Source organism: Paroedura picta, chromosome 5 (assembly GCF_049243985.1).
Source record: "Paroedura picta isolate Pp20150507F chromosome 5, Ppicta_v3.0, whole genome shotgun sequence".
Classification (NCBI taxonomy): Eukaryota; Metazoa; Chordata; class Lepidosauria; order Squamata; family Gekkonidae; genus Paroedura; species Paroedura picta.
The window spans coordinates 101,227,440-101,253,370 of record NC_135373.1 but is presented as its reverse complement, the minus strand read 5'-3'; the positions used below and the strand labels follow the sequence as shown (position 1 = coordinate 101,253,370).

Sequence of the window (25,931 nt, the reverse complement as noted above, 5' to 3'; positions counted from 1 at the left end):
CGGGTTGCTCAGTCAAGGAAGGGAAAGAAAAATTGAGGGGAAATCTTGCTTCTGAGGGAGGGATGTGGACGGTCCATCATAGATGGCAAAACTAGGGAATGTGGAATAGGCGAGGCCACCTAGAAACTTTGACCTCCAGGTAACATTCCAGGAATTCCATCACGTTTGCTTCAGCTGCTTTGTCTTATGTCCCTAACAGAAACAGCCACTTCGCTTCTACAACACAATTTCTTGAGAACAAAAATTCAGCCGATCCATCAAAATTATCACTGAGCTTGCTTTGGTGATATACGACTTGTACACACCTTTCCCTCTGGAGACAATGTTTAAAAGGAGGCTATCTGGCATAAATTGTCTAGTAGGCTTTACATGCAAATGTCCCATTTATGTATTTAAGGTCCAGAAAAATTGCACTGATAGAAACTGCAGCTGTCATGTTGATGTTAGTGTGGCTAGACTGACTGTAGTCCTGGTACATGAGTAGTTTGTCAAAGTTGAAATGGTGAAATGCTGCTGTTGTGGTTGTTTCCAAAATCAGGCTGTTTATAACGGTGTCTCCTCTCGCAGGGGTAGTCAACCTGTGGTCCTCCAGATGTTAATGGACTACAATTCCCATGAGCCCCTGCTAGCAAATGCTGGTAGGGGCTCATGGGAATTGTAGTCCATGGACATCTGGAGGACCACAGGTTGACTACCCCTGCATTAAAGCATCTTAGTTCTTCAGTGGCAGTGGAATTAGATGTGTATGTTTAGCTGGGAAGATGCTCTGAGCTCAGTCTTCATGTCAATGTGGCCTGTGGCGGTAGAGAGTTCCATCAGGTCACAGTCAACTAAAGGCGACCCTGTGAAGTTCTCTAGGCCAGGGGTAGTCAACCTGTGGTCCTCCAGATGTTCATGGACTACAATTCCCATGCTGGCAGGGGCTCATGGGAATTGTAGTCCATAAACATCTGGAGGGCCACAGGTTGATTACCCCTGCTCTAGGCAACAGACACTCAGAGATGGTTTGTCTTTGCCTGCCTCTGAGTCACAACCCTGGCATTCCTTGGTGAAATAAAATGCTTTGAAGGAAGGGTTTCCTTGGTGGTCCTCTATCCAAATACAAGACAAGATCAGGCTTACCTAGTCAAGGCAGGTACACTTGCAGCATCTAAATCTAATGTGGAAAATGGTGACAAATGACCTCTGTTTATCTCCTGCCTTGAACACCCTGTGCATAGGGTCTCTATGAGTCAATTAAGACTTGATGGCACATTAAATATGAGCTACAGTGACTGTCTGGCTACTCTATTGCTGCCTTATTCTCTTGAGGAATAAAATCCCCTGCAGCTTGATGCCTGAGACACAAAGCAAATCCATAGCACATAAATTATTCCCAGTGGGCCACTGGTGGATGGGGCAGTCTGGCCCCGGTAGGTGTTTCCAATTGTTTATTGAAATATTTGTATCTTGCTTTCCCTCTTGACTCAAGGCACCTTTGGGGTAATAATGAAAACATTTGCTAGGAAGTAAATAAAATAAAACCAACCAATACTTTGTCCTTTCACCTTAAAAATGCCAGCTGCATTTTCACTTGCCAGCAAGAGCTTTGGCAAACGGAGGTTTGCGCTGCCTCCTGAAGGTCTCCAGTGAGGGAAGCAGTCTCGGACCTGGCCAGCGGCTGAAATAAGGAAGACTGACTCACCGATGGATTCCTCCCATTGGCAAAGGCCCAGGAGTGAGCAGACATCTCCTTAATGTTTCTGGCTCCAGTCCTTAGTGGGCCATACAGCACTGCCCTCCCCCATGCACTATCTTGATTCTAGGCCTCGTTAACTTCCCCGCCTGCCCTGTTCACAGTATTGGGATTTTTGTTTAGAAAGCTGTGTCTTCTTCCTCTCATCACCACAGGCAACCCCTCCCCTTTAAGGAAAACTCCTCTACCCATCAAACACATTTGATGTAGTGTTATAAGCAAAAGCTGAGTTGCTTAAAGAGAGCCATGTCACACACCAGATGACTTTAAATGCAAGCATTCTGGCCTGGGTGGCCTAGTTCTCACACGCTGTATGGACAATCACTGTCTCATTATGCCAGGATTAAGCAAGTGCTAAAATGTGGCAGATTCTCTACCGGTTGTACTAACATCTCAGTGTGTCAGAATTAGACTGGCTGCAAGCCACTCAGCCTTATTTGATTTATAAAGGTTTGATGCACATTCAGCTGGACAATATAGCAGCTGCGTGGTTGTTTCCTAATGGGTTTGAATATGTAACTGGATCAGTGGATAATAATCTGGTGTGAGTAATGAAAGAGTCCCAAGCATTGTAGAAACCAAAAACCTGTTCTAAACTGGTGGGTCCTTGTAGTGAACATTCTCATGGAGTCTCCAATCATATTTTAATTTTAGTTTTGCATTCATTTTTCCTCCAAATGATGAACTAAAATGAATGGGTGTCATTTTTTTTTACACCCACCACCCAACCCTACTGGATAATACTTGGATGGGAGACCACCAACAAAGCCCATGGTTGCTATGTAGAGGCAAGAAATGGCAAATGCCTCTATTAATCTCTTGCCTTGAAAACTGTACAGGACACCCTAAGTTATTGGTAACTTTATGGCACTTTATACACAGACAAGCTGTCTCAGGCAGGTCCCTGGAAAGGCAGAACAAAACAAATGTTCCAAATAAGTAAACGCAAAAACAGTTCGAGAAAATATAAACACCATGTTTCCAGCTCTTCGGTTTTGAAAAAAAAAAAACTGGCTTTATTTGTAAAGTCTACAAAATACAGAGGAGTCTGGCAGGACACTTACTGTAAGTCAGAAAATAAATAAGTACTTTTTTTTCTTGTTCTATAGAAGATAAAATGTGATTTGCATATATAAAATATAAAGTACGGCTCTGTACCAACATCCTGGCCGTGCCACAAGGCGGAATGGCATAAAGGACGTGAAAATAACTTATATTCGTGCAATAAATAAATCACAGGGTGGGAAATGAGGAAGGGGAAGGGAAGAAATGCTAAACAAGAAACCCACCCATAAGGATCATTAAAATAGCAGGAGGATGGACAACACTGGCTTGGAAGCTGATTCCATCATGGCGGGGGGGGGGGGTGGATGTCATAGTAAACTGCAGGATGGGTGAACCCATCCATATGTCTAAAGAATTAGAGGGGTAACTGTTTGCCATTTAAATAACTCACAATGGTACAATGCCTAGAAGTGACTGCTCACAAACACTCACTGGTTCCTATGTTATATGTATACGCTATGTAGGAAAGGTGCCTTTACGAGTCCTTTAACCTTTGTGTCATTTAGGAAGGACCCCTTGAATCCAAGCCATGCCTGCCCTAACCGCTGGCCTCCCTTGATTTTTGTTTTTAAATCAGAAAGACTGACCTGGCAGCCTCTCCTAGGTATGGAGGGTCTACCTACAGCCTTGGTTCCTGCTTGGACAACATTCTCAGGCCAATAGACACGTGACAGCAGATGGACAAAGGCCACTTGGCCCACGGAGGCTTCTTCTTAAGCGACATGTTTTAATCAGGCAACCCAACCCAACCAAGTTGGGGTGCCCTATCATGAGAGGCAACCTGGTTGTTAAAAGCCACACTTGCACCATAAACCCTTGAACAATTTTGAGAAGTAAACCCATATCCAGCTTCCCGCTTCAGCTGGGGTTTGAATTAGCCCTGTGGCCCCGAACAGCAACAGCGTACTGGAAAATCCAAGAATGTTCCCCCATTTTCTTGAGAAGGTGGGGGAGACATCCCAGTCAGACTCTGAGTACTTAGCAAGGAGTTTCCTCAGATCTTTTGCTTCAGTAATGCAGCAGGATCCAACAGGGTGGAGAGAGAAATACAGCGGGGCACAAGACATTTCAACAGCAGCACCAATTCTTTGCTCTTCCACACACACAGACACCCCACCCCTCTGGCTGGGCTTTGTTTGTCTAGCTCAGGGGTAGTCAAACTGCGGCCCTCCAGATGTCCATGGACTACAATTCCCAGGAGCCCCCTGCCAGCGAATGCTGGCAGGGGGCTCCTGGGAATTGTAGTCCATGGACATCTGGAGGGCCGCAGTTTGACTACCCCTGGTCTAGCTGATGGGGGCAACCAAGGGTTCTTCCCCCTCTTATAGGAGCTTTCGGTTTTGGTTTGTGTAAAAGGTGGCCACAAACTAACTTACAGCCCTAGATGAAGAGAAAGTTAGAGGAACAACACCGCAGCCAAAAAATAGCAGTTCTTCTCTATTGCTGCTATTATGCTGCACATTTATCTCCACAATAATAGCAAGGAGTTCTTTCCTGATTTCTAATGTTTCCATCCAATGGAAAAGAAACAACGAAAATGTAAATAATTCCCTCCAGAAGTCAGGGTGGGAAATGCTTCAACTTCCTATTATTCATTTTCAAACAAGTTGATACAGCCCAGTAGGACCTTGGCCCCACCGGGCTTTCTTAGGAAATAGAGGACTTATGCTCCTTGTTTGTTCCCTAGTTGTGGCACCCACTCTACTATCCACAGCACACCAGCTGCAAAGTCAGGCAAATTGTGCTGCTTATACTAGAACCGAAAGGCTTCCCTGCTGCCACTTTCCTATCCAACCATCTCACGTGCTTTATCCTTCTCTCTTAGCTCATCTCAACCCCATCTTTCCTTTCCTCACCTCACGCACACCACTTATGAAGTTGCTCCTGTCCCATGACAGACATTTTGTATCCTTGGTGTATTGGTTAAGAGCAGCAGCCTCTAATCTGGAGCACTGGGCTTGATTCCCCACTCCTACAACATGCTCCTTGGGCTAAGTCACAGTTCTCAGAACTCTCTCAGCCTCGCCTACCTCACAGGGTGTCTGTTGTGGGGAGAGGAAGGGCAAGCCACTGTAAGCCGCTTTGAGACTCCTCAGGGTAGTCAAAAGCCGGGCACATAAAAAAATACAGCTCTTTTACTCTTCCTCAGCCCAATACCACTGGAGGGGAGAGGTATACACAAGCCAGCATTTGCAGCATTCACAGCTGGAGCCAGCAGTGGCCTCTCCTTTGATACACCATATGGTATGCCAGCAACTTTGCTTTAACAAGGACCTCATGATCTCCTTCCTCTGCCTACCCTCATTATCACCCAACAATAATTTTCCTTCTTTCCCCTTGCCTCATCTAATGTCTCCTTTCCTGTCTTGCTATGAAGCTTGCTTGCTCATCAACCACACTCCCTGGGGTTGGTCTTGTAATACTCTCATCACATGGGGTTTCATAGCTTAGGGCCGCTCACTTACGTTGGGATGCATACCAATCCTTGCAAACAGGACAATGACAACCTGATTTGTGAAGAGATTGGAAAGGTAATCAATTCTTATGACTTCCTAGATTACTCCTTGGATCTTATAGACAAGGTTTTTATTCCATTTATGTCCCACCCTTCCTCTCCATTACCCTTAACTTCAACTTAGCATCCTTTTTGCTCCCTTCCCAATAAGGTATTTCCCTTTTGCAATCTGTACAACCCAACGTTCTCTATAGCTGTATTCTCAGATGTCACGGAGAATCCATCTTCAATTCATTACACTAACTTAGAGGGGGAGAAAGACATACAAAGTGGGAAGAGAAAAGCAGACCGGGAAGGGGGAAAGGATAACTGGCCACTGCATTCCAATTCAGGGATCACATTAACAGCAAAAACAACACAAATTAGGCACCACCTTCCCACCCTCTCCCAGCGAAGACAAGGGACAGAGGAGGAAGTTCAACGTTCAGCCATTTTGTCTTCAAGTCAATTCAGTCTCCTTAAGATGGCGGAAGAAAAACAGAAGGAGAAGGGGCCAGTGCAGCTACAGCCGTTCTAGGTGAGAGCTGGGCAGAGGAATGGCAACAGGACTCAGTTCACATCTCTGCTTGTAGGCACTAGGAGTACGATGCCTGGTTGGAGCCAGATTTGACGATGGTAATAACACTGGCCGTAGCCACCTTGGCAGTAGTACCATGAGCGGTGACCGTGCGGGCAAAGCCTTGCAGCGCCTCATACTTGCTGCGCAAGGCGTCGAGCTCAAGGCGCATGGCAGCATTCTCACGAGCCAGCTTATCCACCTCCCTTTCCAACTCCGTCTTCTGCTTCTGCAGCTCTTCCTTCTGGCAGACGCGCTTGACCCGGCAGCTGGCTGCGTAGCCCCGGTTCTTCAGTGTACGCCGGCGCTGTTTCAACCGGGTCACCTCCTCCTTGGAAAGGCCTCGCAGATGGTGATTGAGCTCCCGCACCGACAAGCCCATTAACTCCTCATCTGACAGGTGTGGTGTGTTCTCGCCCATCTCCCGCTTGATCTGTTCACAGAAGCAAGCAGGTAAGTGTCAAAAGGAAGGAATACAGGAAACAGAATGTAACTGAGTGCTGGTCAGCTCAGGTGAAAAAACTGGAGAAAATTCAGCAAGTCCTATATTTTTCAACCAGAAAACCCAAATTCTACAACAAATATGCTCTTATATGTAATATATAAAAAAGGATGTACACATACAAACTTGCACTTAAGTTCCATTTTGAGTGGGGTATCCGTCAATGCCTCAGCAGAGTCTGGGGGAAATGTGATATCACCTCTGGGTGCTGCTCTAGGTTGCCTTCCTGAGTCTCTATGATTTTTAGCATAGTGACTACAGGAAACTTGATAAGTAGGCTAAGAGTCCTTCTACTCATTTCCTTAGGGATGATTAACTGGGGCTAGGGGCAGAAACTTCTCTGCCCCAATCATTTAAATGAGAGGCCTACTCTTGAGTCCTGCTCTTGGGCCCCCATCTACAGATCTGAGGTGGGTGAGAACCAGAAACTGGTCTTTTCAGTGGTTGCACCTCATCTTTGGAATGCTCTCTATCTCAAGACTTGTCTGGCTCCTTCCTTACTTTCTTTAGGAGTCAGTCCAAAGCATCCCTTTTTACCAGGTTTCAAATGAAGAGGGTCCTTTTCTTAGTTGTTATATGGTCTGCATATACCTTGAACTCTGTTTTATGAGTACCATTTTTGGCTGCCCAGCTAGCCCCATAGCCATTTATTTCATAAGGGCCCTCCTTTAGACAAGAGAATTCTCCCTACTCTTAAAAAGTCAAGAAGGTAATGGCAGTAAGTTACATTCCTTTCCCCTCATTCCCTAACTTGCTCAATTTAGGAGAGTTGTGAGGGGAGATTAGTTGAGTCAGCTGGGTGCATGTATATATGTGTGTGTCAATTCCTGGGCTGTTTTATCCATTGAAAATTTTCACCATTACAAAGAACAGTAACACTGATAATACAAAAGCAAATAGCACTATATACATGCACATAAATTAATAATATTTGACACGTAAGAGAATATACTATCTGGAGCTGTAGAAATTGTGGTATGCATTACCTACATAGAAAATAAGATTCTTGACTATGAAGTATTATCTTTCTACTTTTCTGGCCTATTATTTTTACTGAGTGTGGGGTAGAAATGGGGATCCTAGAGACCTAACAAGGTTTCATGCCCATCATACCATCATTTGTATCTTTTAAAGATGGATGTCAAATTGTAACACAGCAGAAACAAATGAACAATCCCTCTCCCTAGAAATTAATCAAGACAAGAGAGGAAATGTGGTGCCAATTGCACATGGTAATAAAAAGAGATCAAATAAAAAGACAACAACAACACACAGTCAAAACTCATACAATCACCCTCTTAGAGGAAGAACGCCATGGGCCAAGAGGTAAGGATGCTGAAGCTGATTCCCTGTTTGGCTCCACCCCCACTGGAATCTCTTGCTGACACGCTCTGCATGCTTTAACACATATTTCTGCAGTTGTGAGGATTAGAAACTTGGTCTTTCAGATATTGGGTTGCCAGCTACAGGTTGGGAAATTCTTGGAGATTTGGGAGCAGAGTCTGCAAAGGCTGGGGTTTGAGGAAAGGTGGAACCTTGGTGTGATGCAGGGTAGTCAAACTGCACACCTCCAGATGTCCATGGACTACAAAACGCATTTGCTGGCAGGGACTCATGGGATTTGTAGTCCATGGACATCTGGAGGGGCGCAGTTTGACTACCCCTGGTGTAATGGAACCTCATAGAGTCCATCATTGAAAACAGCCATTTTCTCCAGGTTAACTGGTCTCTGTCATCAGGAGTTCAGTTATAATCCTGGGAGATCTCTAGACTCTATCTGGAGGTTACCCCTCCTACTAAAAAATAAAGTTTTGACCATCAGGATTCTGCAGAGCTTGTCGGATTCTTTCCAGCTGTATTATATGCCTTGCATGGGTGTACACCTAACAATGCAAGAGCTGCAAGAGGAAGATGGACAATAAATTCAGGCAGGAAAGAGGTTTATGAAATAAGGAAGAGAGGGAGCCAACACATGGAAGTGGAGCAAGGTACCAGAACTGTAACAAGTGCACAAAAAGTGCAACAAGAGCACAAAAAGCTGAGAGGCATAGAAAAAGTATATCATGACTAAAAATAAACATTGTGTTACTATTACTTTTGCTATTTACGTCTTTGTTCTTTTACCAAAGTAACTACTATGAAGTATAGGGGGGGTACACGTTTGTATTCTTGCCTTGGGTACAAAATGAGCTAGTTTTGGCTCTCCAAGGTACCAAGGGGGGGGGGGAATTTGGATACAAACAAATGAAGCAGAATATACAGGGATATGCAAACATTTTGCCTAGGGCAAGAATTGTTCTAAGTTGGGCCATGGAGGACAGTTTTATGAGCTGAATTGTGACCCCCCTCCCAGATCCCGGTCTGCCCTGATGCTGGTTTAAAGACACGTGAAACCTATGACTGGGAAAGGCTTGTTCTTCAGCACTGACAGGCTCTTACCTTAAGGGCTTTGCTTGACAAGCTGTCAGCTGACATCTTCCCTTGCACTCCACTCTTCCCCAGGAAGGCCCCTGTAATAGAGTACAACAAAAACAGCTGTAATTGCCCGTTGCCCCTATGTATTTTACGCTGTCTTGGGGAAAGCAGCCTTTTGCACACAGGAGGGTGCCTCTCTAGTTACTCTGTCAGAGTCCCCAGGCCCAGGTTCCCCTGCCATCACAGCAAGCAGAAAGACATGAAACAGAAAACTGGATTGATCTCTAAGAAAGCTGTGCTTCTGTGGGTGGAGGTATCCTTTAATGTTCCACAATCCTTCGGTCCAGCAGAGCCACGGAGAGATACAAGATCACAGTCCCAGCGTCAGAGTGAGTCATGCTTTTGGGGTCTGTTTTGTTTCTGAGTAACCTTTTCAAAACAAGCCTTTCTAATTTCCCCAAACTGGACCATGTCAGCATGCTGTCCGCTAAGCTCGCCCACCTATCGGCCCAAACAGAGGTCAGACAGACGCAATTCATCCTCTCCACCCTGCAGTGTCTCTCCACTGGACGTGGCCCGAAGCTCCCGGAAACTGCACAAGGGCAAACATTTCCTGAGGAGGAGGAAACCGTGGGGAGCCAGCTAGTGGGTGTGTCCCTGAAATGCCAGTGCCTGGAAAGAGACACATGGGGGCCGGGGTGGGGAATACATGCTGGGGAAAGGGTATCTTTTAAACAAATACCTCTGCAATAGGAAGAACTATACGAAATAGTAAATTGGGTGGCTTGTGCCAATCACAAAAAGCAGCAAAATGAGGCCACCCACTTAGAAGGTATCTACATATTTAGAAGTTTCAATAGGAATGCAAGGAAACTGTTTATTAAAACAGGGAAAACACGGCCTGATCAGAACGGTACATGCCCCAAGAGGCACAAAAAGCTGAGAGGGGAAAAGGTTTAGTTAAAATGGAGGGAGGGGGAAGAAGGGGGCAGAAAAACGGAAATTATTTTGTGCATTCCCCTGTCAGCTTACTGAATATGGAAGATCTGAAGATGTGAGGAAGGGAATTCCCAAATCATATCCCCCCCCCATTTCTTGTACAACCCCAACTTGTCCTTCTGACTAAGAACCATGCGTTTTTTGGCCCTGTTGATAAATTTTAGAGGTTCAAGTAACCCTGTGCTCAAAAGAAAAATCCATGAACAAAAGCCAGGAAATACCTTTTACAGGGACTAATCAAAACAGCAACTAAGTCTGCAAACCCTGCTTGCCTACCTGCCTGTACAAATACAAGCCCTAGATGCTTCAGGCCCTGACCTGAAGAGAATTTCTTTTCATCACTTTATATGGTCTCCAAGATTTGAATATAATGGTCCTGTGAGAAGCTGCAAAAGTCCAGTGTCACTTAAAAAACTAACAAAATTTATCAGAGCTTAAGTTATGATGAATCAAAGCACCCTGCATTAGATTTTACCAGGTTACCCTGCTGGCCTTTTTGGTAGATCAGCAGTTTCATGGAAGAATGGGATTTTTCTCATTCATTTCCATTGATGCAAACACTAGCACAGTTCTGTAAAAGATCTGACTAAAAATAAATTCTGTGAGCCCTTGTTAGGAAAATAAAATGAAGGAACCCACATGCACTACCCTTTCCACCTTGGAAGGTTGGGCTTATGTTTAATGAAGACTCAACAATTGAGAAGGCATTGTGTGTTTTCTGTGGATTATGGCAAAGCTGAGCGAATCACATTTGGAAGGTTGGAGAGAGAACAGGCAAATATATTATATATATTTGGAAGGCTGAAGACAGAACAGGCAAATATTATATATATAGTACTACCAATGTGTGTGGTACAGAGGGCAACAGGTAATACTGTTCTCTCTTCCACAAGTCTCTGTTGTTTATTTCTCACTATAGCATGCCATTTCTTCTTGTTGTGCTAGTATAATATTGACAGCCCCCTTCATGGGGGAAACTCAACAGGCCAAGCAATATGGCAAAGCGTTCCCCTCCCAATGCATGGCTCCTGTTACTCTCCTTTAGGTCTGCTCTGAAACGGTTCCTCTTGAGGCCCTTAACATTTTCAGAGACTGCATGGTCACAGCCAAAAATCTGCTAAACTTAACATGCTGGGGAAAAAGAGCCCAACACCAATCATGTACAACCCTACATGGATGTTGCTCGTGAATTTCTCAGAGGACATAACATGCTGGGGGTTCAGATACCTTCCCTCTCCCTTAGCTAATGTAGGGCTTACACATATCCATACCTATATGCAGCTATATCCCATACACACAATCCTGCCTGCTCCTTTTGTGTAGCAAACAGATTGTGTTGTGGAGTTTAGATATTCAGCCCTAGTTTCATACTTCAAGTTCTACACATAGAAGGATGTTTCCAGGATAAAGTGCCCTACACTTCCCAGGGGCTCCTGGGAATTGTAGTCCATGGACATCTGGAGGGCCACAGTTTGACTACCCCTCGATCTCTCAAAAAACAGCAATTTGAAGGCATCTTAGCTGAGTAGCTAATGTCGCTTTTTCCAGCAACTGGGTTTAATTCCTTACTTTGTAGGATCTCCACAGACCCAGGGAAGAAGCCAAAGGCAGAAGATCATACATGGATTTCTCTAAAATCCCCACTTGTTTTCCTTGAGTCACGGGTTATCACAACTGGCATTTTTCACTCCTCTTCTGAGAAAAAGTAAAAGTTTATGGCCCAAAGGTATTTATGGAAGATTCCTTGTCCTCAGAGACAAACATTCTCTCAGAATGCAGAGAAAAAAGGCAGAGAAGGGGAAAAGTTATCCAAGCTTGTTTGTTTTGCTCATACAAAGACATGTCCAGACAGGAGACTGCGGACAGATGCAAGCGGAGATGGGCATGGGCCCAGGAACTGGAGAGACAAGAGGCCCCTGAGTCTCACAGAGCCAACACAGCAGCCTGTTTGAGAAGGGCAGGACTTCAGCAAGTCACAACTAAGGGCATTGCCAACTTCCCTCTAGAACTCACAGCCAAGTATGAGTCTTCCCCTTAGGAACAAAGGCTAGTCAAAATCTGAGCAGAGGCCACAAACACATGACCCTTAAACACCACCAGCAAGCAAAACCATGCTAATGTTTGTAACTTAAATTGTCTCATCTTAGACAAATTATGATTTCAGCTCACAAGGCGGCTGCATTTCAGTAAAAAGACAAAAATTACCATCAGTACAGTTAAAACACATTCAAGGGGGAAGGCAAAGGGGAAGCATGTTCAGCACATTGCATAAACCAATGCAGCCCTGTTCACAAGTTGCAAAGAACAAGGGCTGCTAGGCCAGTGCTGGCAATTCCAGGAGCATTTAGGGGGCAAGGACTGGCATGCCAGCATCATGACAGGATGTTGACATCACTTCTGGGGAAGACTTGCCATGGTACTTTCTGAGATTTACCAAAACATCTGTTGTAGCAGGGGACATGGCAAGTCTACTAAGCACATGAATAATCTGTGGATAGTCACTTTTTAAAAATACATGCATTGAGTACATCTTATTTTAAGTTACCAGGCAATCATTTTTTCCGTAGAACAAATGAACAGCTGTATGAAGTTATTTGATGTGGGAGGAGCCCAACATCCTTCCTCTACCGTTGTGGGGAACAAGCATTTTACCTTAGCTGCCTGGCCCAGGAGAATAGGCCACTGGGCCGTTTCTATTGTTGGGGTGTGTGTGATGGAGCAACATAGGCTTGCTCTGGTCCTTTCAAAGAAGTGATCACACACAAGATAACAGCAAAAACAAAAACAAAAACAGTCCATATATAGTAATTCAATAAATTGTAAGTCAACAATTATGTATCCTGCTTAATATCCAGTCCTCAGGGGGACATGGAGGATCAGTAGACACAAGAATACATCCTGCTATCAGTTAAAGAGTGAGCCACAAGCCACTGTGGGCCAAGTTCCATTGAGAGCTTATGGCCTGTTAATTTGCTAATGTTGCTGAAGAATGCTTTGTACCAGAATCCTTTCCAGTGTGCTTTATTGAGATTTTTTCCTTTCACTTCCCAAAGATTAGAGTTTGGTGTAGTGGTTAGGAATGTGGACTTCTAATCTGGCGAGCCAGGTTTAATTCCCTCTCTCCCACATGCAGCCAGCTGGGTGACCTTGGGCTTGCCACAGAACTGATAAATATGTTCTGACCGAGCAGTAATATCAGGACTCTCTCAGCCTCAGCTACCTCACAGGGTATCCGTTGTAGGGAGAGGAAAAGGAAGGTAAATGTAAGCTGCTTTGAGACTCCTGGTAGAGAAAAGCGGCATATAAGAACCAACTTTTTTATTCCCTGCTCCCCACATGCAGCCTCACAGGGTGTCTGTTGTGGGGAAAGGAAAGGGAAGGTGATTGTAAGCTGTTTTGAGACTCCATCTGGTAGAGAAAAATGGCATTTAAAAACCAACACTACTACTTCTTGTGTGTGTGTGTGCGTATACACACACACACACACACACACACACACACAAACTGTTGGGGTTTTTGCTGGTCCTGTTATGGCACTGATTGGGGTGGAAGGGATGGACCAGCATAGGCCTGCCCCTGCCCTGTTTCTCCAGGCTCCTACTGCATGCTCCCTTTGGTGAAGAAGAGCAAACTGATAGTCATCCCAGAGTGTAGGTATGGTTCTGTGTTTACAAACCATCTGAAAACATATCTGTGCTGTCGCTTCCTGTGCTGTGGGATGTGTTTGGGTGATGTCACCTCTGGTGACATGTGACTTATGGGAGTGTGGCAGGAAGGTGTAGCCTGCGGATATCACTTCTGGGGCTTCTTGAAGCCTGAAGAATGTTTCAGGGGGTTCTCAATAGTAAAAAGATTGAGGAAGGCTGCTATAAAGGGTCCGAGAACAAACTGCTTCCCTTTCATGATATAGACCAGTGGTCCCCAACCTGCGGGCGCGGCCCGGTGTCGGGCCGCGAAGGCCTTGGCGCCGGGCCGTGGCTCCCTCTCCCCGCCCCCCTCCCGCAGTAAAAAACTTCCCAGGCCACAAGCTTGCGGCCCGGGAAGCTTCTTACTGCGGGAGGGTGGGGAGAGGGAATCAGGCGTGGCCTGTGCATGCGCGATGCGCAGGCGAGGCAGTTACCCTGCCGGTCCCCAGCCTCAGAAAGGTTGGGGACCACTGATATAGACAAAGGATATATAAAGTGAATTTCCTGTATTCTGAAGGGGGTTGGACTAAATGACCCTGGAGATTTATTTATTTGTTTAGATTTTTATACCGCCCCTCACTACGGCTCTGGGCGTTACATATTCAACATTCACAGAGAACAATATCAATATAACAAATAATAACATATCAGCTAGAACAACATTTCAACAAGCAACTTTGACAAGCCCTCGGTAGGTTTGACCTCTCAGTCGGGGAGGGGGGGGGAGGACCTGTAGATGTTTTCAACTCTATGATTCGATGATATTACCCTGTGATACTATGGCAGAAATACAATAGTATGTTCTGTTTAAATACCCAAGAGGATTATTAGCATTACAGGCAAGACAGGGCACACAAATGGTTGCTGAGGAATTCTTGGATTTCTCCTTCTGCCTTTCCTATGAATCCATCAGATTAGGAATTGGAAAACTACCCTTCTGTTTATTACATCATTAGAAATACAAAGTGTAACCATAATTTTTTTTAAGTTTTCCTTTTTGCCATTTTAACTAATGTAATAGCAAAACCCAAACTGATTCTGCACAAGGAATTTTCCCCTGCCCAGCCTCTCATCGCTCATGGGTTTTAGTGCTGCTTCCTCATGATTCTGGCAGTAACCCATAGCTCTCCAGTGGGTGGCATGGGTTTTTGTCAAGTTTCCTCTGCAATGAAGGAAATCGCAAAATCCCACTTCCCCTTTCTTGTTACGCGGCAAATCAGAGCACAAACAGGGGCAAGCCCGTCTGAATGGAGAAATGTGCAACAGTCTCGGTAGTGTTGTGCCCACCCCTCACACCCGCCTTCCAATCCCCATTTCCAGATCGATTTTTTTAAATGGCACAGTCCACATAGCTATGGGGCTGCAAAGTGACGTGCCCTCAGTTTAAATAAAATGTTCTTTTCAGTGTATTCAGTAATATTAGGATCAGGTAGCAACCCAATCTAAAACAAATTCCTGTTGTGTTTTCTGGTGGTGGGGTATGAACGGGGAAAGGGGGGGGGGAAGCATGTGATGAAGCAGCCCTTAACTTGGCGTCTGTGCTCTATGTTTTAAATCTTCATTGTGATCACACAACCATCAGGGTCCAATAACCATGGCCAGCCTATCACAAATCTACCTGAACATAAAGACAGACTGTTATACAAAGAATCCCCAAAAGAGATCTAAATAAATGATTTATTGTCGAGGCATGTCCCTGTGGCAACGTGGAAGTGTATTTTTTAAAATTAATTTCGGAACTCAGGAGAGAGGAAGTTTGAGTTCCAAAAACCACTGTTGTGAAAGGATTGGTGGCTTGTGTTGATTGGCAACCCGAGGACCTTGTGGAAAACTTTAGGTTGTCCATGCTTCCTGCTTCTCCGCTGCCTCATTGGAAGGCAAAAAGCCGTGATGAGACAGCATGATAATGCTGGTGGAGTCTCCCATCAAATATGGGAGCGTGCAAATATGCAGTTTACTATCACGTGTTTGCAAGCAGGAGGCGGCGTTCGTTTTATGCCTCCGTGCGGAATCCGTTCCATGTACCCCTAGGATTAGCACACAAGCGTAACTCTGCAAGCCATACCTTCTGTTGGTCTCATGGATCAGTCAGATCAGGCATTCTCAACCAGTGTTTTGTGAAACCCTGGGGGTTCTTGAGAGCCCTGGAAGGGTTTCCTGAATGGGCAGGAGTTACTTAATTTTAATATATTTTTTAAAAATCTATTAAACATTTATCAGGTAATATGACCATATATGGTCATATTGCCCACTTACCCCTCCCAAAACGGCCAATGATAGGCCTGGAGGGGCTGGGAAGGGAGGGGTCCTGGGTGGGCGTGTCCACAGCTATGCTTCCCAACCATATTCTACACAATCGCGCCTCTTCTGGGGCATCTTGAAGCCTGAAGAATGTTTCAGGGGGTTCTCGATAGTAAAAACGTTGAGAAATGCTGAGCTAGATATTAGAGGAAATAGTTTTTCTCATGCCTTTATGAAATAATTTGGAAACCACCTTAATAAGCACATGGATTCCAACTCTCAGGCCTGGCATTGTTAGGTCCCTCAAAACTATGATAAACAACTGAGGCCCACCATATCTGCATGATGAAGTGGTTAAGAATGGCACACTCTAATCTGGAGAAATGGGTTTGATTCTCCACTCTTTTGTATGCAGCCGGGTGACCTTGGGCTAGTTAAAGTTCTGTTAGAGTTGTTCCTGCAGAGCAGTTTTGTTAGAGCTCTCTGGGTTCCACTACAGGGCGTTTGTTGGGGGGAGAGAAATGGAAAGGTGTTTGTAAGCCACTTTGGGACTCCTTTGAGTAGTGAAAAGTGGGGTATAAAAACCAGCTCTTCTTACAGCAGTGGTGTTGACTCAATGGCTCACAAAGAGCCACAGTCACCATCAACCAAAACAGCCATATTTAATTCCCTCAATGGCATGAAGCCTGCCCCTCAAGAACTGCACCAAGCACAAGCGAGAAAGGTTAATGGCCTTTCCCAGTTTCCTGAAACCTAAGGCAGGTGCCGCGTTGATGGACAGTGGTCAGAAGAGACACATGTGGCTCCTGAGGTCTTATAGACTGACTCCCTCAAAAATGACTTTTTTCCTTTTCTAGTGACTTCCAAAAACAACAAAAGTGCGGCTCATTTCTCTTTAATGTAGCGTCAGGAAATAGCAAAAAACCCAAACAAACCAAAATTAAAAAAACAAACCCACACTCCTTTGAGTTTCCCAGAGTTTTTAATCAAGGTGAATGTTCAAGATAAATTACCAGGGGCAGGGCGAGGGGTGCGAAAAGATATTTCAGAGTACATTTCTGCATTTGTATTCCATTTTAAGACTACGGATGTGTAGACGTCATTGTATGAGATAGTGCTGCATGTAACAAATATTTCAATGTGCCCCAAAAAGCTGCCAGAAAACAGAATAACCCCCAACCAACCCCACAAAGGGCCAGACTCCTTATAAGAGAGGCAGTTATCGGGGGGGGGGGGGGGGGAGAAGACACAGTAGACGTTCCAAAACCAACAATATTATCTTTACCTCCTTGTGGAGATGGAAGTAGTATTTTTTTTAAAAGCCAGCCTGGGTTAATTTTCAGGGTTCAACTCGCCAGGGGGGGTGTAGATTTGTAACCGCATTTTAAATCAAACTGTATTTAGGGGCATTTAATAGTTAATTGTTATCTGTGCTGCCATGTCCCCATGATGGGATGGCTTATCAATCTAAATAAATAACTGACGAGCTTCAAACATCCCTCCGAAGGAGGAGGAACGATGGGTCAGAGACGGCAGAGATGTGGGAGGGAGAGACGCCGCCGTCTCACTGTGAATCAGCAGAAACTGGGAAAGGTTGCCAAGGCCACATGTGCCGCCTTCTCTTCACTCATACTGAAGGCATAACAGAGTTGCTACGAAGCAGGCAGACACAGGCCATACACCTGCAAGGCTTTTCAGATTGCCTGACAAGCCACCAAGCAAACAGGTCAGGTGAGGGAAGGCATGGGAACAGCGGAAGAGAGGCAGAGCTGGCTGGGAAGAACTGCGGGCTGAAACCCGACTTGTTTAGATGAGACGAATGAGATTCCATGGCTTGTTATGGGCCTGGAGTCAGAGGCTCTGGAACAGCAAACAACCTGCAGAGGTCTGTGACACACAGCTAACATACCAAGAGGCCACCACCTGTCATCCAGCAACTTCCCTCAAAAAATATCGCAGCACTTTTCTACTCCCTAGAATAAATGGTCCAGGAAAAAGAAGGCTATCTCAGGATACCTCTTCCGGGCAGCACAGGGCAAGAACAGCCAAATGAATTTGGCTCATACGCTACTCAAAGGAGTCCATCTGCTGTGAGACGCAGTGGACCCTTCCTGCCCTGGAGTTATGCGTGCGCATGCACAACTCCGGGGTGGATTGTGTGCGGCGGAGAATTTCGTCCCCCATGTGTACATGGGGAGTGGTGGGGCATGCTGTCCCACCCTAGGAATCTGTGGCAGCCCAGCAGTGCTGCAGATGCCATGCATAATCAGTCTAGAAGTTTCTTCTTTAAAAGAGTTGGGTCTGGGTTCTCGGGATCCAGCTCTGGCTCCCTGCAGTGAATACCAGTTGCAGGGAATTGAGCAGAGCTCGGGTGGGGAGGGGGGAGAGGCACTTTCCCATGGTGACAATTAATGATTGTCTGATCACTGAAGGTCATCGTGCTGAAATACGTTTGGTCTTGTTTTTAACTTTCTTTGTATTAAATACATTTTCATATATTTGAATATTTTCCGCTATCTACACATGGCATATATACCATTAGGCTTCATATTTATATTTCTTCAACCTTTTAGGCACTTGATTCAATTTTTAATATTTTTAATATTAAAACAGGCCATTGGTCCATTAAAGCCAGTACTGTCTACTCAGACTGGCAGTGACTTTCTAGGATCTCAGGGAGAGGTTTTTCACATCACCTATTACCTGATCCCTCCAAACATAGATGGCGGGGATTGAACCTGGGATCTTCTGCACGTCAGACAGATGCTGTACCCCTGAGCCATATCCCTCCCCTCTTAAGACCCTGATTTCTGGTTCTGGATACTAACTGGTTCTGGGTCAAGTTCAGGGTATTGATTTTGACCTTTATGGCTATACGCAGCTTGGGTCCTACGTATCTGAGAAACCGATTATCTGCCCATGCCCCCCCCCCTCATAGGACTCTTCGTTCTGTGAGTATGGATTTCCTGGGCCCCTGAGATATCTCCCTGGCCTCAATCAGGGCCGGGACTTTTTCAGCTCTGATCCCAACTTGATGGAATGAGCTCCCAGTAGAGCTAAGAGCCCTGATGGAACTCTCTGGGTTCCACAGAGCATGTAAAATGCAGCTCTTCCCCCAGTCAATTGGTTGAGGCCGGGACGGGGAATTGGAGTTGCCATCTGCGGATCCCAACCAGCTTTCTAATACCAGGCTCCCGGCTCCCAGCATTTTTGGATACCAGCATAGCCCCAGGGGCCAACCAACAAGGCTGAATATTAAGGGTTTTTGGAGAAGGCCAAAGACTCAGATCATGACGCCATCTGTCTGTTGTTGTATAATTTTACTGTTTTATTGTAAACCGCCATGAGATGGTACTCCCGTGAGTTGCGGTATATAAATTAAAATATAAATAAACAAGCAAATAAATAAATAATAAAAAAGTGTTTTTAAAAAGTGTTTTGCTGGGTACTTCAGCTACAAATTGCATTGACAGAGATGCATTAGGATGTTAGAGCATGAAATGGGTCATATCAAACCACACTGCACAGGTTAACTAGTCCCTTCTGGTCAAATCCAGAGGCTAGGAGGGACCGAACAGCTGGAACCTCAAGCCCTCAACTGTCCTGTCACTTACTGGGATGAATGATCCATAAAATTTCTGGAATGGAGAACAGGAATTCTGTTCAAGGTTTGGTTCATCAAGTCTACCATGCTCTAGGTCAGGGGTAGTCAAACTGCGGCCCTCCAGATGTCCATGGACTACAATTCCCAGGAGCCCCCTGCCAGCATTCGCTGGCAGGGGGCTTCTGGGAATTGTAGTCCATGGGCATCTGGAGGGCCGCAGTTTGACTACCCCTGCTCTAGGTTAACATTTTCTAGGCAGACCTTTATGTGTCTTTCAACTTAGAGCTGCCAATTAAACTCCTAGTGCAGCAGCAGTATGGGGGAATTGTCACCCTATTAAACAGCTTTAAAACTGGTTTCTGAGAAAGTTCTTCCATTGGCATAAATTAATATTAATCTGATAATTTATGTGCAAATATGCACTAGTTAAGGATCCGGCATCTAACATTTAATGAAGTTTAATTATCTCAGAGAGAGTTGTTATTTCAGAGCAGGCAGATGTTACACAGTGCTGCGTGTGCTATTCTGAAAGCAAGGGAAGCACATATTTGTAAGCATGTGTATAATTATATATATAAAACACAAAGAGAGAACAAACACAATTCTGGCACAGAGTATCAAATGCACAAAACAATTCTCTTGGGATGATAAAATTGTGCTTTCCAAGCACATAGAAACAAGATGGATTCCCCACAAAACAGTCTTATTCCAAACGGAACTTTACCCTAATTCCACTGAAGCCAATGGGTTGTGCAGAGCACAAATTCTGTTTATGATTGCTCCGCAAATCCACGTTCAGCAAGACACAAGAATTACTTGTATCAGAGGAGTTTACACCAAAGGCAGTTCAAAATTATTTCTAAGCTCAGGTATGTTCCCCCCCCTTTAAATTCAGTGCCAGTGCTGTCAATGCAGAGGGCACTTAAAAGATTGGTCTCTGCCCTGAGGAGTTTACTGTCTAGAATTCAACAAAACATGGAGGCAATAGTGAGATTGGAAGGCAAGCCTAAGACAGGAGTAATGAGAGTCACTTATGCTTAGCTTCATTTTCAAGTGGAGCAGTCCTAAGGCATTTTAGCTAAAGGCCTTAGTAAAGGCTTTTGATACAAACCTTTAAAAATAAAATATATATAACAAATGAGGGTGGGGGAGACAGAAGACAGAGAAGCAGTTACAAAAAAGGAAGTGTCACTCAGTGGCATCCAACTTTTACATCTAGTGTAAAAAGATGGCACTAAGAAGAGCCTCATAAGGGTGGTGAGTAGAGAGGATTTTTCAATATTCAAGGAGGGCTGACAGAGCAGTGTATGTTCTTAGCAGCCAAATATGATAACTGAGACTGAGAATCTGAGAACCTGCTGTTAGTAATAAGGGGTGTATGTGGATTTTCTTATCCTTCATTTATCTCCTAATTCAGCTGGCTGAATTCAAAGACAACTCCTGCAAAATGGGAGAGAAGTCAGATGAAAGTAATAGAGGTGCACAGGGCAAAAATAGATGCCATATCAAAAAGGTTTTCCTCCCAGCTTGATGACTGAATTAACAAGGGTGCATTCTAGCAAATGGAACATGGGCTCAGCTGTCAGTCTTGCACCTTCCCAGGCGTCACATGGGTGGCCCACAAGTTGGCTTCTTAAAGCAACCTGTGAACCTTCATCTGTCGGTTCACAGTATAGAACAGTGTTTTAAAACACGGAACATTTCCAAGGACTGAAAGGAGAAAGTAACCCAGCCAATTAGCAAGATGCACAATCTACTTCTACTTAACATTGTTCAGTTCCCACTGCCCTGAGATTAACATTGGAGGTGAATAGGCACATTTGAACTGAATGCAATGAAACTGCTTCCAACTAAACCCAGATTTAAATCCATTACTACAAAGTTCACTGGATGATCTTAACCCAGTCATACTTGCTAGGCATAAATTACCTCTCAGTGTTGTTGAAAGTATAAAATATGGTATGTGTGGGGGGGGGGCTACTACACATACCTGAATTCTCTTAGAAAAGTTCATCATATAAATTAAAAATGCCTATCTGGACTCCCAGACTGGCCAAAACCACAGATTAAAACAAACCTAATAATCTTTGCTTGTAAGAGAATCCTTCAATGCCTTTAAAAACAAGGTCTAGTCTTCCAATTCTCTCTTTCTGACCAAGTTCATGATTAAGGCAAACCCCCCAACAATAGCTTGTCTTCACAGCAACAATAAGAACAGTGTCATTGTCACAGAAGCTGTGAGTTGCACAAATGAATAGTATGTGGTAGTTTAACAAGCCAAGTATCTAAACCAGCCTTTCTGAACCCTTGTACTATTGACAACCCCCTGAAACATTCTTCAAGCTTTGAGAAACCCCAGAAGTGGCGCAATCATGCAGAATATGGTTGGGAAGCATTGCTGTGTACACACTCCCCTTCCCACCCCCTCCAGGCCCATCACTGGCCATTTGGGGAAGGGTGGGTGGCTTGACATGACCATATATGGTCGTACCACCCAATGAAAGTTTAAGAAATTTTAAAAATATATACAAATTAACTAACTCCCACCCATTTGGGAAACCCTTCCAGGGCCATCAAATAAAGCCTGAGCTAAACATTTGTATACTCCAGAGCCCATAATGGCTTCCTCACTACAAGGTGTTCTGTCCCTATGGAATACGGATGCAAATCCTCTGCAGCCACCAATGGGATTATCAGCAACAAAGTCACCAGTTACTTCTACCTTCCCCTTTGTACTCTCCCAGCAATGATTTGACAACTTACTTGCAGCCAAGCACACAGAACTTTGAAAATAATGAGATCCTGGTTTATTTAGGGTGTATGGAAGCAGTTACTAAGAGTCAGCTTAAATGAAGATTTTTTTAAAACTCTAAATAAGAGCAATAACTAGACGGTGAAGCAGATCCCTCGTTATAGAATTACGTTCCTTAGAAGTTGTAAACATGCATCAGAGAGTTTTCCACAGGGCAAAGCTTGTCTCCCCAGAAGGCAGAATCTGTGTGGCAAAAAGTTTATGTGAAAACCACAAAACCTCATTGCGTGTTTGAGTATGTCTCTCTGTCAAACATCTATTTACAGGTTTGTCAAACTACTGAAAGCTCTCTATAGATAAACATTTGACCTGCCCAATAACAAATTGAAAATACAACTTCCTATTCAGTATATACAATCATGGAGTTCATCTTTACATCTTGCCAATAGAAGACACAGCCGTATTTTTGAGAGACTGGGCTTTTCACATAGTTTTATTTTTGGCCTTATATCCAACCCCTTGGTTTAGGCCGCTTCCATAAGGAGGTATCTATTACTATTATTATTAGCTTTCATAAAACGGTATCCATTAGGCAATATAGGTTGCTGTGGCAGCTCTTGCCTACAGTTCTCACCCCTCCCTCATGCTCGTCATCCATCCTATTGCATATCCAACATCCATTAGCCATATAGGTGAACCGCGGCCCTCCCCAGTGGTGTGGGGAACACCCCAGATTTTTTTACAGCATGAAATATCACCAATGGGAATTTAAAAAATCCAAGACACAAAATGCCCAAAGAGAAGGAAAGACGACAGAGCTGGTTCCTATCCATTGAATCAGGCCTCACTTTAATAAGAAGGCCCCTTTTCCCCCCCACGGTTCGGAAACTTTAAGGAACAAAATGGATGTCTTCTCAAAAATCCTGGACAGAGCCCTTTTTTAAAAATCCCGCTAGTCAGCCTCTTGCCCCAACAGTAGCACATTCCACACGCTAGGGCCCACAGACCCAGACGGGGAGGCCGAGACCTCGGCAAGAAGGTAACAGGTGCACTGGAGAGCAACCCCCTCGCCAGCGCCTTAAGGAAGGAAGCCAGCCGCCCCCCAACTCGACGGCATGCAAACCAGCGAGCCCCTTCCCCGTCCCCGCTGGAGGAATCCACCTCCCCACGCTCTTTCCGGAGGACGCGTCACGGGCCGGACCCCGGAGTTTCCTCGGCGTTCAAGGGCTCGGAGCTGAAGGCGCTCCTACTAAGCTGGGGGGGGGGGGGTGTCGTCGCCGCCCCCCCCCCCCGCCATCCAGCTTCAGCCCCCGTTTGGGAATCCCCCCCCCCCCTTCTCAACTCCGTCCGACAAATACCTCACCAAACCCGCGCGACATTCTTCCAGCAAAGGCACAGTCCCATGGGGCTGGGGGGGGGGGCGAGCAGAGGTAGGACCCCCTCCACCCGCGACCCTCGCCAGCTTCCCCGCGACCCCGCCGCCGCCCCTCCAAGCGCACGGCTCGCTCGCCTCCGTGGCCGGCGCGAGGCCTGGGCACGTGCACACGCACGGTTCCTGAGTGCCATGAGTAAGCCCTGTGTTATTGAGCGGCTTCCTGCCTCGGGCAGCTGGCGCGGGCGCCCTGGCAAGTGCCGAAGTGCGCGGGGACCGCAGGCTAAAGTCACCCCGCGAGGAGGAGGAGGAGGAGGAAGAGGAAGAGTCCCTGGCCCGCCGCCCCGCTGCCGAGGGGGAGATAACCCACAGAGGGAAAGGGACGGCGGCGAGCGCGTAGCCTTACCCAGGACGCGGTCAACAAACATCAGCCCCTCCGCACGCTACGCACCGTCTGGTCCCGAGAGCCGCCACTAGCGGGGTCGGTGCCCCTTCCAGGGTCTCCCGGTGGGGCGGGCACGGAAGAGACCCGTCTGGAAAGACCCGCGCGCGCCCCAAAGCCACCGCAGCCCGTCCGTGGCGCTCTGACGTCTGTGAAGTTTCCCCAGCTAGAGAGTTAGGAGGCGAGCCGCCACTTACTTCCCCGAAATCCGCCTTTGTTTGCTGCCGCGCTCCTTCCTTCCCTCCTTCTGCCTGTCTTCGGAGAGGCCTGCCTCCCTCTTTCCACCCCCCCTCCTCCTCGCTGGCTTATTCGGCTTTCGAATCACCTTCGTTGCTTCTGTAAAGGAAGGTTGTTGTTGTCCGAGGAGAAGGGCTGAGCGCAGCTCTGCGCTGGGAGCTGCTGAGTTGTAATATGAGTTTCCTGGAATTACTCACTCACAGGATTCTTTTCATTCATAAAAACACAGTCATGCGATGACATCATTCCTTCCCTTCCCTCCCCATCTTAGTGAAGGGCACAGGCAGGGAGAGGTGAAAGGAAGCTGCCATCTTGGTGCTGGGCACTAATTTTAAAGAGACCCGCACCTCAATGTTGTCCTGTTGATTCTGAAGCTCTGAAGAGGAATGCTTCACTGTGTCGGTCATTCTGTGTTAAGGAATACAGTTTGAGAGTAAAGAGAGAGATGCAAAGGCAAAAATGCACATAATATCGTTTTTAACAGGTTTTATTATTTTAAAAGGCAGCGTTTTGTTTCAAATACCAGTCTAGCTCAAGCGAAGGTTCACGCTTTTGTGACAGAGGCAGAGTCCATAAGAAGCAGAAAATCAGGAGGTGGAGTCTATTCCGTTTCTAGACTGGGGAAAAATTGCATCTGTTGACCTTCTGCTTGTCATGCAGCTTGAGCCATGAGCCCTAGTGCTCAAATATAGCCTGAACGAGTTTAGTTTGAAACTTCTTGATGAATAAATCGACACGAGATATATTGGAAGATGCTTTAGAAAGAGTAATTGAAGCAGAGTGCCTGTTGTTCGGCTGAATGAGCCAGTTTAATAAAGTACTGTTCTAGAGAGAGCATGATATATTTGAGAGGAGCTGGTGTGCAATCCTAAAATTAGTGTCATGCGTAGCTTGATATTCAACATACACATATTGTTTTTTTTAATTAGTCTTGTCACTGCACGTATCAAATACAAATCCCTGCACTGTTTTGTAGATAGACTGGTACAGAGGTATTTATTTCTATTTCTATCCCACCTTTCTTGCAGCATTCAGGGTAGATAACAACAGGTAAACAAAACACACACATGCTACATATAAAATACCTGCTTAATTCATATTGCCCACATTAGCATCAACCTAATCATTGAATGCAGGATCAAAAAGGAAAGTTTTACGGCTATTCTGGAAAGTATAAAGGCTTAGACTTTGATGAATCACTGGGGAAAGGCAGTTGTCACATAAAGGCCACAAATTGTCCAGTTGTGACCATGCTAAATCTCTGCATGCTCTTCTACTTGAGACAATCTGAACCAGTAATTCTTTCTATCAATCTCAGGGACATTCAGACCTTCTGGGGTCTTTGAGTATTTTGGGGAATCTTCCCTGCCCAGTAAAATGCAATCGCTTATATCATCCAGTAGAGAATAATTATATTTATTTCATTTATAGTTTACCTTTCTCACTGAGATCCAAGATAGGTTACATTTTTTTAAGCTTCAGTCAGAGAGCATAAAACATCCAGTAAACAATGTAATAGGATTACAATTACATAACCAGAACACAATGCAGACAAATAAAACCTCTCTCTAAGGCAGTCTTTTTCAACCTTTTCACCATGGAGGAGTCCCTGAAATAATTTCACAAGCTTCAAGGAGCCCCAGATGTGATGTCAGCTGGCCACACCTCCCTGCTATTCTCTTGGAAGTGACATCACCACCCACATTAACAGGGAGGCTTGAGACTGAGGGTGGGAGAAAGAGTGCAGGTTCCATGCCATCCCAAGCACAGAAACCACAAGAGAACTTACTCATACTTGGAAGAGAGAGAG

At 45.4% G+C, this 25,931-nt stretch overlaps 1 protein-coding gene across 5 annotated transcripts; it reads right to left on the bottom strand.

The window, feature by feature from the left end:
• Positions 1-4,084: 4,084 nt before the first annotated feature.
• On the bottom strand, positions 4,085-24,426 carry MAFF (MAF bZIP transcription factor F). 5 transcript variants are annotated; one of them, XM_077339520.1, is made up of 3 exons: positions 24,210-24,426; positions 8,813-8,883; positions 4,085-6,304 (listed from the first exon to the last, which is right to left on the bottom strand). In XM_077339520.1, exons 2-3 carry the CDS (start codon positions 8,846-8,848, stop codon positions 5,891-5,893), a joined length of 450 nt encoding a protein of 149 aa, XP_077195635.1. In that variant the 5' UTR covers positions 8,849-8,883; positions 24,210-24,426; the 3' UTR covers positions 4,085-5,890. The 5 variants fall into 5 exon arrangements, with proteins under 5 accessions (XP_077195635.1, XP_077195634.1, XP_077195637.1 ...); XM_077339519.1 differs by having other exon boundaries at positions 24,082-24,425; XM_077339522.1 differs by lacking the exon at positions 24,210-24,426 and adding an exon at positions 23,894-24,072.
• Between the last annotated feature and the right edge of the window lie 1,505 nt (positions 24,427-25,931).